The sequence below is a fragment of the Mus pahari genome, chromosome 19 (assembly GCF_900095145.1).
Source record: "Mus pahari chromosome 19, PAHARI_EIJ_v1.1, whole genome shotgun sequence".
Lineage (NCBI taxonomy): Eukaryota > Metazoa > Chordata > Mammalia > Rodentia > Muridae > Mus > Mus pahari.
Window position 1 is genome coordinate 15,040,956 of NC_034608.1, and position 14,987 is coordinate 15,055,942.

Consider the following 14,987-nt stretch of genomic DNA (forward strand, 5'->3'; position numbering starts at 1 on the left):
TCTACAAAGTGAGTTCCAGGACAGCCAGGGCTATACAGAGAAACCCTGTCTCAAAAAAACAAAACAAAAAAAAACCCAAAACAAAGAAACTAAGATGCAGACACCTAGTCCCACCCCATCTTGCTGACGGACTCCCTACATGTGGGAAGTATCAGGGTGTACCTCACCCCAAGCACGCAGAACACCAGATAACACCAGCACAAAGCGACTGATTCAGCAGGAGTTTCCAGGTGCTGCCGGTCAGTCAGCGCATGCGTCCTTGTCTGTCTTCTGCACATGATCTACCATCAAAGCCAGTCCTTTCCTCCTCCAATGTGCTACCACAGCCCCTCCCCCCATCTTCCTAGGGGAAGCCTCGTCTCTGCCTGTTTGGGAGAGGCCTGGCTCCTCAGTGATATGACTTTAATTACATCCGTTTATTTTGTAGGGAATGGGCCACAGCATGGATGTGAAAGGGCAGCTTGTTGTTGATGAGACAGGGTTTCTCTGTGTAGCCCTGACTGTCCTGGAACTCACTCTGTAGACCAGGCTGGCCTTGAACTCAGAGCCACCTGCTCTGCATCCTGGGTGCTGGGATAAAAGGCGTGTGCCACAACACCACATATGGCCAGAGGGCTACTTCTGATGGTCACTTCTCTCCTACCGTGTGAGACCCCAGAGTGCAACTTGGGTCTTGGGAACCAGAATCTTTACCACTGAGGCATTTTGCCGGCTTGCTTTGATTTTTGTACTTGTTTATTTTATTTTTTCTAGACAAAGTTTTGTATTTTGAAGTTCTAGCTGTCCTGGAACTCACTCTGTAGACCAAGCTGGCCTTAAACTCACAGAGATCCGCCTGCCTCTCCCTCCAGAGTGCTGGGAGGTCTCAGTATGTAGCCCCCGCCGGCCTCCAGTTTGTCATTCTTCTGCCACAGCCTCCCAAGCTCTGCGCTCACGGCCTGTACCACTGCGTGGCTTACGCCTTGGTTTGAAATGTAGATGCCTTTCACCCAGGCCCCCTCCACTGAGCTGGCATTTCGTCTGAACCTGGTGGTGCTGGGGTTGGACTGGATGCGAGGTCTCAGGTGTGCTAGGTGAACGCCTTACTATTGAGCCATGCCCCCAACCCTTTTCTGTCATTGTGTGAGACAGAGCCCAGGCTGGCTTCAGCTCACTCTGGTTGAGGATGACCTCATGCCCCGGATCCTCCCACCTCCGACTCCTTGATGTTGGGACTATAGGAGTAGCCTAGAGTCTTGTGGATTTTTTTTTTTTTTTTTTTTAAAGATAGGTTTTGGCCTTGTTGCCCATGCTGGCCACAGATACACTCTGTAGTTGGGGACCTGTGATCTTCCTCCCAGAGAGCGGCGATGGCAGGTGACAGGTCTGCCTGCAGTGGCACTAGGCAGCTTCTTAACCCTTCTGAAGCCCAGCTGGCCTTAGTTGTCCATCCACACCCTCCCCCACCCTCCGATCTTCTATCTCCTGGGGGCCTGGCTGAAGGCAAAGACATTCCTAGGTGAACTTGGCAGCCGGACCCCAACCTCACAGGGACAGCATGGGGTTGGGGCAGGCAAAAGGGACTGGGCTGAGGGACTGAACCTTCGGCCTGGGCAGGAGACTAACACTGCCTCCAGGGATCCGATAGAAGGATCTGGAAGCTGAGCTTTCCTGGCTTAGAGAATTGAGCACTGGGGAAGAGACCTGTGTGGTGTCCTCCTGAGCCTCCCTTTCTCGACCTTCTAGGGAAAGAGGAAGAGCCTGTCCGTCCTGGAGGGCCTGGGCTTCCGCGTGGGCCAGGCTCTGGGTGAGAGGTGAGAGCCAGCCCCACCTGCCTTCCTCCGCGCTTGGGAGGGTGGGCAGACCTGACGTTGGGGTTCCTGCTGACAAGACCTAGGGTGGGGAAGATTTCATGCATGGCCCACGCACGGACCGTGTGTGTGGGCCAGGCTTTGTTCCACATCCTCATCCAGGCTGCCCCGGGAGACACCGGCCTTTAGGGAGGAGTTAGATGCCCTCAAGTTCCTGTGCAAAGATCTGTGGGCGGCCATGTTCCAAAAGCACATGGACGGACTCCGCACCAACCACCAGGTGGGTGTGCGAGCCCAGCTCCGGCATCTGGCTTCCAGGTTGGGGGCACTGGAAACTCTACAAGGGCCCACTGGGGATGTGGGAGGCAAGAACCCTAGACTGCCATTACCACCTGGCCCTTCTCCTTGGAGCCCCTAAGGGAGGCCAGGACTGCAGTGGGTGGCAGGGCTGTTTCTTCAACTTCAACCTGCCCCTCAGGAGTGACCCCTACACAGTCAGCTAGTGGGCTCGTCCAGGCAAGTCCCAGTAGTCCCCACTGAATACCCACCCTGTTCTCATTCCTGCCACCACATCAAGGGCCAGAGATTGGGCCTCTCCCAGCACCCATCCAGGCTGAGACTGCTTCCTGATGCCACATGGCCCACATGCCGATGACAGGGTGTCCCACATGCCCCCAGAGGATTGGATGCTGGGTTTGTGGGTGTACTGGGGTCCTTCCCTGCCCTCTGGCTCTTTTCTGTTGCCAGGGGACCTATGTGCTGCAGGACAACAGCTTCCCCCTCCTCGTCACCATGGGCTCGGGGCCACAGTATCTAGAGGAAGCCCCCAAGGTATTGGGTGAGGGACGGGACATGCCCCACTGCCTACTCCTGCTAGGCCTCTCATGGGGCTGGGGCCTGGCCTCCCTCTTCCCACAGTGTTCTGTCCCCCGCCCCCACCCAGTTCCTGGCCTTCACCTGTGGCCTTCTGTGCGGCGCCCTCCATACACTGGGCTTCCAGAGCCTGGTCACCGCCGCCGTGACGTCCCTGCCGGCCTGTAAGTTACTGGGGGCGGGGAGGCTTTGGGGCCTGTAAGTTACTGGGGTTTGGGGGGGGGTAGGCTCTGGGGCTTCCGCATCCTTGGTCCCTCATCAGTGCTGGGAGGGGGAACCAGATTACCAAATTGTATGTGACATGGAATTTGAGGCTCAGAGACAGGTACCAGCCTGCGTCCCTGGGGTGCCTCTAAGAAAAGAAGTGGGCATAGGACCCAGTGGGACATCTCATACCCTGGCCAGGTTCCCGATGGCTTGGGACTGTGGACTCAACACCCTTCTGCTATTGTCTTGACCCCATAGGGCACTGCTGGGCCTAGATGACTCCTCCTGCCACTGTGAGGAGCTGGGCTCAACGGGCAAGACATGCCAGGAGCCAGGCTAGCCCTTCTGCTCTGGGTTCCCCTGTGGCCTGGAATGCGGGCCAGTTGGGTGGGGCGGTACCCCTGCGACCCACTCACTGCTGGGGCCACTCGGGCTGTTGGTGCAGAGTGGGGTGTAGAGAGAGGCCTCTCACGGGCTTTATGTCTCGGCTCTTCTGTTCCAGGTAAGTTCCAGGTGGTGATCCAGAAGTCCTGAGGACCCCTTGCCCTTCCCTAAGCTCAGCCTCAGAACGTGGCACCTGGCCCTGCCCCACTGCCCACCTTTGCAGGTGGCCTGCCCTGAAGCTGGAGGTCACAGGCTCTGGGGAGGTCACATGACAAGGGAATAAAAGGGCCGGGAGGGTCCCTGGACATGGGGCTGTCCGTCCCCTGAGTTCAAAGTTGGCATGGAGGGACATTAGGGCATCACCCAGAGGACAGACGTTCAGTAAAGGTTCTTTATGTGCAAACAGACCTGTGCAGTGGCTTATCACATGTTACTCCGCACCCACACCACCCTGTGAGCTCTGGGCACACCTGGCCCAGCTCATGGGCTCTGCCAGCCAACAAGTCTGGGGCTGCCCCCAGCCCAGCAGGTGACACCCTGCCACTTCATTCTGATTGTATTTGTAGCATCTGGGCTGCCCTTGGGCTTAAGCCTGGATTCTGCTGCCCATTGCTGCATGGGTAAGGCCCAGGCCCAGGGACTGCAAACTGAGCTGGCTGAGAAGTAACAAGTGCTGCTGGCTCGTGTGAGTGTGTGTGTGTGTGTGTGCACACGCAAGTGCTGAAGCCAGACCTCTGCAAGAGCAGTTAGTCATGTTAACTCCTAAGCCTTCGCTCCAGTTTGCCACCCCTAAGACAAGGCTTCTCAGGGTGGGGCAGATGTGTCAGAAGTCAAGAGTGTTTGTTGCTCTTGCTGAGGACCCAGGTTCGAATCCCATCACCCACACAGTGGCTCACAACCACCCATAACTCCAGTTCCAGGGGATCCAATGACGTGCTCTGACCACACATAAATGCAAGCAAAACCTTCATACGCATAAAAGGCGATAAAAAGATCAGGTCTCATTATGTAGCTCAGGTGGCCTGAACTCATAAATGGTCCTCCTGCCTCAGCCTCCTAAGTGATGACAGATATGTGCTGCCAGGCTCAGCTGGGTCCCTGTGGGTAGGACATCCACCTTTGTGGGGTGTGGTCCAGATGCTGTGTTCCCTAGCCTGATCCTCCCCCAGTTTCTTACAACTAAACTTTGCCCCCCAATTTGCATAGAGATACCCCTCTCAGGACCCAGAGCCTCAGATCTCTGCCCCTTTGCTGCACAGCCTTGTGGGCAGGGTCTGGCACCCCCACCCCACGGTTCACCTCTAGATACAATCCCTGTCTCCCAGGGGACAGTCCCTAAAGAAGGGACTTGAAGGACAGCTGGTAGAAAAGAAACTTCACAATGGGAGGAAGGTGGCCAGACCCTGTCAGCAGGAAGCCTTCCCCAACCCCACCCCAGCTGATGGGAGGGAAGGGCTCAACAGGATAGAGTGCCCTTTGCCCAGCACCACCTAGGTCCTATTAGACACAGGGCAGGGCCTCAGAAGTCACCGCCTGCTTTCAACTCCTACTCTGTGTGGTCTCTGGGGCAAGGAAGGGGCTCTGTGTCTCCGGCCTCAGTTTTCTCATCTGTGAAGTAGGCACATCTCTGCTGGCTGTGATGATAAAGGGGGGCTACTGAGTGGCCAGGCTCAGAAGCCGTTCCCTGTATGTGCTGTTGCCTGGGTACTATGTGAAGCGCCCACAGCAACACCTGGTAAATGGGTCAGCTGGTCCTGTATGGAAGGGCCAGCCCCACGCTGGGCGGACTCATCTGTTTGACAACTTCAAAAAGCAGGTGCCAACGTGGCCGATTCAGCAATGAGGAAGCTGAGGCTCAGAGAGATGAAGTCACTGACCCACAGTCACACAGCTGGGAGACAGAGGAACTCGCAGACCGGGTCTATTTGAGATTCATTCCGCCTCCTCCCAATCAGAAGAAGTGCCCAGAAACCTGGTGTGAGGGTTGCTGTGGACTCTCCACCCCCTCCTGGGTTCATCCTGTCAGGGGTATCCAGTCCTAGAGAGCAGCAGCCCGGGCGCCTGCCCAAAGGGCGGGGACACACGCAGGAGAACCGGCCGAGCGAGCGGGGCGCCACTGGGTTCCAGCCAGGCCTGCGCAGGGCCACGGGCAGGGAGCTGGGGCCACCGGGCCACCACCAGGTAGGTACTGAGAGCTCAGGCTGGGATGGGCGTGGGGTGGGGGGTGGGGATCGGCGGGGGGGGGGGGGGGGCGGGGGTGGGGGGCGCGTACGGTGGGGCCACTGGCCTGGCCCCCCAAGCCCAATCACGCAGATTCTCATCGTTCTGGGCCAGACAGTATCTTTCCCATCTCAGCTTTGATTCATTCTCCCAGCCCGTAACACGCTGCCCTCCAGAGGCTGCCTGTGACTCGGCAGAAGGCCACTGTTTCCCAGAACCCCCCCTTCTTTCCATCTCCCTGTTTAGCCCCCTCCCATATTCGTTTGTTTATGCTCTTGCTTTGTGAGAGAAAGTCTCATTGTGTAGCTTTCTAGCCTCAAACTCAGAGGTCTCCCTCCCTCTGCTGAGTGCGGGATTAAAGATATGTGCCACCATGTGGGGCAGTTTCTAACTCTCAGACTTCAGTCTAGCTTGGTGGTTTTCAGATCAGACTGCATGAGCATCCTCCAGCCCTCCCCCACCACCTCTGTACTCCCCGCCTGGCCCCACAGTAACCCCCCAGCCATCTGGCCATCGTCTTTCATAAGACCATGCCACTTCTCGCTTCTGTGCTCACTCCAATGGCCATCTTAGAACCAGGGAGCCAGGGGCCCCACCAAGCTGAACACTGACCCCTCTATGTAGGACCGGGCCACCGAAGTCACGGCCCGCCATGCAGAAGAACTACAATGTGCACTTCACCAAGAATGCCCGGATCCCCAATGAACGATACTTTTTGGATCCCGAGTTGGGGCACCAAAAAGGTAAGGATTCATTTTTGAGGGGGCGGGTTGTGTCAGGAGAGGCAGATAGGGGTGGCTGGGTGCTGAATTTATGTACAAGGGAAGAAAAGGCTCCAGGGAGAAAAGCCACAAGAACCAACTGTGGCACACCGCCTGGAGTCCCAGCATTTTCCAGGCTGAGATGGGAGGATTGTTTCAAGTTCCGGGCTAGCCTGGGTTACAGAGTGGGCCTGGTCTTACTGAAAAGGATAAGGCAAGGTCTCACTCTATAGCCCAGGCTGGCCTTGACCTAGGTTCAAACACTCCTCCTGTCCCAGCTTCCCATGAACCTGAGGCAACAGGTATGCACCGCCACGCTTGTCTCTCCTGTAGAGTCCAAAGGTTGAGTGTTCCCCTGGGGTGGGAGCAGGGAAGCCCTGCTGCAAATCTCCATGCTGGAGGGGCCTGCCTCCAGAGGAGCCATATGGTGGGAGAAGGGAGGGCAGCAGGGGAGGCCCCCTCTGGGTGTGTATGAGTCGGTGGCTCAGGTTCCCACAATAACCAAGTGAGGAGGGGCCGGCCGGTGACTTCCTGTTAAGACTGTCTCAGACTCCTGGGGTCTGGCAGCTCAGGGCCCACCTGCCTTCCCAGCTCTTGGCCCGACCCTCCTTCCTCCATGGTTACCACTCTGGCCACTTCTGGCTAGCCAGGCCCTCAACCATCCTCACCCTGAGACTGTAGTGGGGACCCCTGTGGAATATAGGAAATTAGTCTCAGGCTTTGGGATGCCAAGATGCACGGGTATCCGATGGTGTCCTCTCTCTGTCCTCCCTGAAAAGCACAAACCCTGTGTGTTCTGTCCCTGCCCTCCCTTGGGTCCTTTGCGCCCCTCTAACTTCTGGGGCGTCTGGGGCTCCCACGGATGCTCCAATCCAGCCCCACCAAACGGCACAAGACCTGGTTCAAGCCAGCGTTCCCCGGGGGACTGGGACTCAGTCCCAGTCACCCCCACTTCCTTCCTTCTAGGATGCTGCCGTCAGTGGTACCAGGACCCAGTGGCCACTCACACCCATGGGCCCTATCAGCTGTCCCCCCAGGCTCACTGGCAGCAGACCTACCATAGCCACCGAGGTGGCAGCGGCTGTCGCCGGTGTCCCCAGCCCCTCATTCCGCAGCGACAGCGGCGGCAGCAGCAGCAGCAGCAGCAGCGACAACCCCCACCCCTACCTCCCAACCCTCTGCGGCAGCGGCTCTGTCCAGTTCGCGGGGCCCAGAAGGGGTCACCCGCGATCGCCGCTGCACGCATGGAACCAGCCAGCGCCCCCCAGCCAGTCACCTCCTCACCCACCGCAGTATCAGCCACGGCCAGCAGCGGCCCAGCTCTGCCCTCTGCAGCCGGCGCCCTCCTGGAGCCCAGCGAGCCCACCGAGGCGCGGCCCCTGCCTGCACCCGCAGCCTGCGGCTCCTTCACCTCCTACGGCGCCGGTGCTCAGCTGAGGCCTTCCTTTTGCGGCTGCGTCCTTATCTGCCTTGCTTCTGCCTGGGCCTTCCGCTCCCTGGCTGGCACTTTGAGCCTGTCCTCACTCCACACAAACTCTGGTCCCTGTCAGGAGGGAGCTCATCCCAATTCCTGGGTCTCTGCCTCAACTACTGGGGTTCCTGACTTCCGGGCCAGGCCTGTGTTTGGTGCCTCTGCCCCTGTCCCTTGGCTGGTGCCCTGCCTTTGCTGTCTCTCTTCTTAGGCCTCCCTCCACTGGCCCACAAGGCCAGGGAGGACAAGGGGCAGGGGGTGGTGAGGACCTGGGGCAGCTTGTTGGCCAGCTCTGGCGCTGGGGGGCGGGGAGTGACACAGGTCTAGAGTGGAGGTTAAAGAAGAGGCAGGGACTGGGCGGGGAGGGAGAGCACTCAGGGATGAGGGGGATGTGGTCCCCTGATACAGCATACCATAGGAAGACAGCTCAGTGAGGAATTGTAGGTCTCTAGGTGACAACCACACTGAGGCAGGCAGGGGGCCATCATCCCCAACCTCATTAGGGTACAACCCAGACGGCTGGGTCATATTAGGCACAGGCTCTGAGGTAGCCTGCTCCAGGCACAGCCAAGAAGAGACAAGCACAGGCTTGGGGTGTCCCTCAGAGAAGGGGGCCAGGAGTCTCTCAGGAGGAGGGAGGGGTTGGCAGCCTGACCAGGCTGGGGAGTGGTAGCGACGACAGGTAAGGACACAGCTGTAACAGGTAATTCCTGAGGACTCACGGCAGGGCGCCTGGGGCTGGGATGCCCATTTCATACTCAGAAAAAGAGAGGCTTAGCGAAGTGAGATCACCCATTGATTAGGCATGGCCAGGGACAAGGCCTGCCCAGGCAGGTCACTGTCACCTCGGCTCACCTTCTCCCAGGTTTCCTCCTGGCTCTGTCGCCAGCCACTGTCCCATCCCGCAGCCCACTACACCCCATAAGGCTGATTCAGCTTCCACGGTTGGTCCCCACCATTTAGACACCCTAATTCTAGGTCCAAGAAGCAATTCTCAGGGGACAGGGTGCCCCTGCAGAGGGGACATTATGGTGCTTGTACCTGACGTCCTCTGGAGGAGGAACTTTTTCCTAAGTGGCCATTGAACACAGGGACATTGACCAGTGTCTTGTCACAAGAAGAGACAAGAGGCTCACAGGCCTCAGTTCCCAAATCCCTGTGAGGAACAGAGCAGACCTGGGGGGTGGGGGACAGGGAGGAGGCTTTTGAGGATGTGAGGGTGTCTTGGCAGCTGAGGGTCTTGTGCCAGGAGAAAGGCCCATGGGGTTTTCCTAGGAGAAACACAGGCATGTACAGGGCTGAGCAGGCCGAGATGCAGGACCAGGACAGCCAGATCCCATAAGCCTCTGGGCCGCAGAGCTGGGGACACTGCACAGGGTCAGAGCCTAGAAGGAGCAGAGATGCCCTTCCATATAGGGGTTTGACCTGGGTCACCTTGGGGATTTAGGGGAGAGGATGCTGGGGCCAGTGCAGGGCTGAAGGCATGGAGGACACACGGGGGGGAGGAAGGGTGGCCCTCAGCCAGCCTCAGTGACTCAGTTTCCCTTTCCCACCCCAGACATCCTGACAGAGGATGATGTCTACTGCAGCTGTCTGGCTAAAACTCTGTGTCACGTGCCCGTCCCTGTGACGGTGGGTTTCTACGCTCCCTTCGGCTGCCGTCTTCACTTGATGTTGGATAAAATCACTAGTGAGTATCCGCATACATTGAGCGTGGGTGGGGGACAGGAAGCATGGTTTCTGGTCCCTGACCTGTTTTCCAAGTCACGCCCTTTCCCTGTCACCTCCATCCCTACCAAACCCACTCTGAAGAACCTTCCTGACATACACACGGGTTCCACATAGCAGCCTTGGCCATGCTCCGTCATGGCTGGAGTTCAGGCCCTGCTGACTGTTCATTTCTGCCCCCGAGCTGTGACAAAGGTGCCGGAGAGAAAAAGGTCAGGAAACAGAGAAGGATGTTTCTGAGTTCCAACCATGGGCTAGGTCACAGGTGAGATGACAGTCCCGCTCACTCATCACGGGCCTCACATCCTGTCCCGGAGTACTCACCACCCATTGTTCAGATACCACCAGCGCCTCCTTGGCATTTGGGGGATCCAGGAGCGACCCAGAGAAGGACACAGTCTGTCCGTACTTGCTGCCTTGTCCATTCTCCTCCCACATCTCACTCATTCATTCACATATCCATTCATTCATCTTGTGCCTGAGCATTTCTTTCATTCATTCATCCATTCATTCATCCATCCATTCATTCGTCCATCCATGTATCCATTCATCATCTTGCACCTGGCATTTCATTCACTTGTTCATGTATCCATCCATACTCTTGTATAGGAGCATTTCATTCATCTGTTCATCTATCCATCGATATTCTTGTACCAGGTCATTTCATTCATTCCCGGAGTGGCCACATCTTAAGGTCCTGTCTTTCTTGTGACATCCAGACTGCCTCACCCTCTTGCCTAGTCCTGGCTTTTTCTACCTCCCTCTCATCCTCTCTCCGGGAGGTCCCTACTTCTGTCCTCAACCTCCGGGCCTCGTCCTTCCACCTACGTGCACCACCAGCCTCTCCCTGACCCGTCTCCACTGACGTCTTGCCTCCTCTTCCCCAGCACTGATGCAGCAGGAGGCCGCGCAGCGTGAGAGCGAGGAGCTGCAGCGCGTGCAGTGGCAGCCACGGCGCGTGCGCGGCTGGGGCGTCCCGCAGCTGCTGTGGTACCTGGTGTTTCTGCAGCCGGTGATCACGGAGCTGCACCTGCGGCGCAGGAACGTGCGCTTCCTGTTCATCCGCTTCAGCGCCTGGCAGTATGCGGGTACTGACAAGCTGTGGGCGGGGCTGGTGACCACGCTGTGCGAGGGCATCCGCCACCACTACGGCGCGCTGCCCTTCAGCGTGTACTCGGTGCTGGGCAACAAGCCCTGTGGCCCGCGCGATGGCCTCTGCCAACGCGAGTGGCACTGCCGACGTCGCGTGTGCCTGGCGCTGCTGGCGCTGCTGGCCGCGCTGTGCCTGGGTGTGGGGCTGCTGTACCTGTCGCTGGGAGGCCATGCGCCGGGCCACGGAGAGCGTGGCGTGCTCAAAGCGCTGGGCGGCGCGGCCACCACTCTGTCCGGCTCTGGGCTGCTCATGGCCGTGTACTCCGTGGGCAAGCATCTGTTCGTGAGCCAGCGTAAGAAGATTGAGCGCCTGGTGTCGCGTGAGAAGTTCGGCAGCCAGCTGGGCTTCATGTGCGAGGTGAAGAAGGAGGTGGAACTGCTCACGGATTTCCTGTGCTTCCTGGAGATCTACCAGCGACGCCGGCTGCGCGTGGTCCTCGAGGTCACCGGGCTGGACACGTGCTACCCAGAGCGCGTGGTGGGCGTGCTAAACGCCATCAACACTCTGCTGTCCGACAGCCACGCTCCCTTCATTTTCATCCTGGTGGTGGACCCCAGCATCCTGGCCGCGTGCCTGGAGAGTGCGGGTAACATGAAGGGCACAGCGGACAACGGTTACCTGTTCCTCAACCGCACGGTCACGCTACCCTTCTCCGTGCCGGTCATGGGCCGTCGCACCAAGTTGCAGTTCCTGCACGATGCGGTGCGTAGCCGGGACGATCTGCTGTTCCGGGAGTTGACAATCAAGCTGCAGCCGCAGAGCCCCGGGAACTTGGGCGCAGGCGAGGGTACTCAGCTGCTGGCGGTGGAGACGCAGGGGGACGCCGAGCGCACGCAGGGCCGCGTGGACGCGGAGGCGGCGCGGCGCATCCAGGAGGCGCTATGCTGCCTGCACGACGAGAGTGACTGCCTGTACGAGTACGTGCCCGACAACGTGGTGTCCATGCGGCGCATCGTCAACACGGTGCCCATCACCGTGCGTCTGTTGCAGCAGCAGCAGCAGCAACAGCCGGACCGCGTGGGTCCCACACCGCGCCACGCGGTGGCCTGGGTTGTCCTCGCCAACCAGTGGCCTTGTCGCCTCAGCTGGGTGCTGCAATGCCTGGAGGACCGGCAGCAGGCAGGGGGCGCACCAGAGGGGCGCGCACGTCTCTGGGACGTCTTCTGCGACAACAGTCGCGAGCTGCACACCATGACCAAGGCCTTACAGAACGTACTGGACCTGGATGGCGACCCCGAGCTTTTTGAGCGCTTTCTGGGCACTGATTTCCCCTTCACCGTGGCCGAGGCGCAGAGTTTGCTGCGCTGCACAGTCAACCTGGACCATTCCATCCGCCGCCGCATGGGCCTCATTAGGGCGGTCAGCGCCCTCAAGCCGCCCAGCCCACCCAAGTCCCCATCCCAGAATGGTCCCCAGGTCAGTCCCAAAGCCATTATCGCCGCAGGCACGTCCCAAGCGGGCCAAGGATCAGGACACAGTAGAGAGGCATATCAGACCCGGGACCGGACCCATGGGGGCAAGCCAAGACCGATGGTCTAAGTCCTTACATTTCAGGACTGTAGAGGCTGCTTGTGTGCGGGATGGAGAACACTGACCACAGGAGACAGCAACACCCCTCCTGACCTGATGAGAGTGTGAGGGCAAGAGGGGCTCAAGACCAATGGGGTATGGGATGGCCACACACCCTGATGATTTTGGAAGCCAAAGGGCAGCAGGTACTAATAGCTTCCTGGAGGAGGCAGCTCCTACACCAGTGTCTGAGCGAGCGGAGGAGTCAATGAGGAACACACAGTCAAAGAAGCAATAAAGGAAGCTGTGGAAAGCCAGGGCTTCCTTTCATGTCCTGGATTTCTGGCTAGGTGAGAATGCCGTCTGACCCACCTACTTCCTCCTCTGGGAGCCAGGCCTCTGGACTGGCAACTGAAGTTGGCATCCCAGGTGGTAGGAGGCTTGCGAGGGCGGTGGGTGAGGCTGCGGGGGCAGGGATGATGAAGGGCAGACGCCAAGTTGACTCAGGCAAAGGGGAGCACCCAGGCCTCAGGGGATCCCAGGCCTTTGTCCCCACACCCTAGCCTGCCCTCTGCGGGCAAGGCAGGAACTGGCACTTCCCAGGGTGGTGCTTGTGACCTCAGCAGGTGGCTCCAACCCTCAGCAAGTGTGTTAGGCCTCAGCCAGGTGGGTCTGAGTGGCACTGCCTTCTCCAGATGGGCAGGTAACTGTCCAAGAGGAACTGTTGAGGCACTTGTTTTACAAGTCACTCCTGGGCCACTGGCTGGGCCTGGTTACCATCTGTGAAGACACATCACCAGCAGGGGAGTTGAGGAACAGATTGGGAAATGAGGAGAACGTAGAGTCAGAACAAAGCAAGGCAGGAGAACGTGAACTGTGTGTGGCCGGGCTGGGCCCTTCCCTGCCCAGGTATCAAGGATGAGTGTCCCTCTTGTGGGTGGCTCCTGAGTCCCCTGTGGCCAAATATGCAGCCACACACTCAACCTGGGGTTTCTCATCCAGTGTGGTGGGGAAGGAGCAGCAGGTCCAACACTGAGTTACAGAGATCCAAGGGTCACACATGGCCACGTCTTGCTCCCTTTGTCCCAGCACTTGAGGAGGAGGCAGAGACAGAAGCAGGCAGATCTCTGTGGGTTCCAACAAGCCAGCCTGGTTTACTGAGTTCTAAGCTAGCCAGAGGTTCAGAGTGAGACCCTATCTCCGTCAGCCAATCCGGGCTTTTGCTGCCGAAACTGACCACCAGACCACTAGGACCCACAGAGCAGAAAGAGAACCAACTCCCACGAGTTGTCCTCTGACTTCCACATATGGACACACACACACAGGAAAATGCCCCATGTGGTGGTTCGTGAGGGTGGTTCAGAGCACAAGGACCTACCCTTGGATCCCAAAACCCATGTCAGGAGGTCCCGACGCCTCCACCTGTAATTTTGGCTCCAGGGAATTCTATGTCCTCTTTTTGACCCCTCTGGACACTGTTCTCACATGCATCAACACACACACACACATACACACACACACACACACACACACACACACACCTATAAAAATAAAATATTCAACAAGATGACAAATGCATACATAAATGGAAGACTGGGGGATTCTCCACACCCTGTAAAACTTCCATATTTGGTGTGGGAGTGGGAAGCATTATTCCAAGATCCATCTGTCTGAAATCTGCCTCAGCACCCACCCACGCACCCACCCACCCACGAGGAACCCAGTCCTCCACCCAGCGCTGAAAGGTGGCATCAGGGCTAGGGTGACATCCTCCGAGGGATGCTGGGCACAGGTCTGGCAGTTAAGCACCTCTGCTGCTTTTGCAGAGAACCTGGCCCCACACATTTCCATGGGATCTGGCAGCCTCGCCTGGCCTCTGTGGGCTCCTGCACGCACATGGTGGACAAATACACACACAGGAAATTGGGAGGCAGAGGCAGGATCTCTGTGAGTTCAAGGACAGTCTGTTCTACATAAAGGGCTTCAGAATAACCAGGACTACAGAGAGGTCCTGTGGCAGACAAGACAGATCTCTAAAAGCAAACCCTCCCTGCAGTATTGTGCGGTCTGTGGCCACTGTGTTTCTGAGAAGCATATTGTGTATACATAGTACATGGGGGAAGTCCTCCAAATCATCAGGCAGCAGAAGCGGCAGAAACAGGCAACTGTGCCCCCTGGCCCCAGGCTGACTGCCTTACCTGCACCTTGGAGATCTTGGAAAGCTCCAGTCTGCCCAGGACGGGAAGCTGCTGCCCACCCCCCAAGATCCTGAGCACATAGGGAGCCAGCAGGTGCATTTCACCACGGCAGCCTTGATGAGGTCCCTGCAGGTCAAACAACCTTCAGATGGGATATTTTGGGGTGCCAGCCAAGAACCCAACCTGGTCTTCAACCAGTCCCTCTACACCCTTTCTCTCCCACAGTCCCACAGCCCAGCGAGATAGATGGTCAGTGTGTCTGTGGCAACTAGGTGTAGTACCACAGACCCACGGGGTACAAGGAAAAAACCGACTCCAGCAAGCTGCCACCCAATTGCCACATTTGTGATGTCACATGAATCCCACCCCCACAAAAATCATAAAGTAAATATAACTTAAAAATCTAAATCAGTAATTTAAGCCCCTCCCCAAAGGGTTGGAAGGGTTGGGGATACCATTCAGTGGTCAGAGGCAGACGGTGCGGATCTGAGACCCAAGCATAACACCCGAGGCTCACATCCATAGAGAGGATTCCCACAAGCTGTCCTTTGAATCCCCTCCCAACCTGTCTCTCTCAGTAAGTATGCCAGCAGGTCTCTTGAGTTTCAGGACAGCCAGGGCCATGGAGAGAGGGAGGGAGGGAGGGAGGGAGGGAGGGAGGGAGGGAGAGAGAGAGAGAGAGAGAGAGAGAGA

General features: G+C 57.9%; 2 protein-coding genes across 3 annotated transcripts in view; both read left to right on the plus strand.

Moving 5' to 3' along the window:
* The window catches only part of Trappc6a (trafficking protein particle complex 6A), a 7,296-nt gene extending 3,635 nt beyond the window's left edge, over window positions 1–3,661 (plus strand). The window contains exons 2-6 of one of the 2 annotated variants that reach the window (XM_029532237.1): window positions 1,726–1,793; window positions 1,953–2,070; window positions 2,538–2,621; window positions 2,709–2,827; window positions 3,373–3,661. In XM_029532237.1, the coding sequence (XP_029388097.1) occupies window positions 1,726–1,793; window positions 1,953–2,070; window positions 2,538–2,621; window positions 2,709–2,827; window positions 3,373–3,376 (393 nt within the window). In that variant the 3' untranslated portion in view covers window positions 3,377–3,661. The remainder of the gene's footprint in view (window positions 1–1,725; window positions 1,794–1,952; window positions 2,071–2,537; window positions 2,622–2,708; window positions 2,828–3,372) is intronic. The other variant, XM_021219535.2, reaches the window with a different exon arrangement.
* Window positions 3,662–3,791: 130 nt separating this feature from the next.
* Nkpd1 (NTPase KAP family P-loop domain containing 1) lies at window positions 3,792–12,557 on the plus strand. The gene is made up of 5 exons (XM_021219886.2): window positions 3,792–5,435; window positions 6,099–6,217; window positions 7,202–7,660; window positions 9,265–9,396; window positions 10,322–12,557. The coding sequence occupies exons 2-5, from the start codon at window positions 6,127–6,129 to the stop codon at window positions 12,124–12,126; spliced, it is 2,487 nt and encodes an 828-aa protein (XP_021075545.1). The 5' UTR covers window positions 3,792–5,435; window positions 6,099–6,126; the 3' UTR covers window positions 12,127–12,557.
* Window positions 12,558–14,987: the final 2,430 nt, after the last annotated feature.

Coding starts and splice junctions, on each gene's coding strand:
- Nkpd1 (XM_021219886.2), top strand. CDS start 6,127: ATGCAGAAGAACTACAATGTGCACTTCACCAAGAATGCCCGGATCCCC. Junction 6,218..7,201: donor CGAGTTGGGGCACCAAAAAG/GTAAGGATTCAT, acceptor CCTTCCTTCTAG/GATGCTGCCGTCAGTGGTAC. Junction 7,661..9,264: donor CTTCACCTCCTACGGCGCCG/GTGCTCAGCTGA, acceptor TTCCCACCCCAG/ACATCCTGACAGAGGATGAT.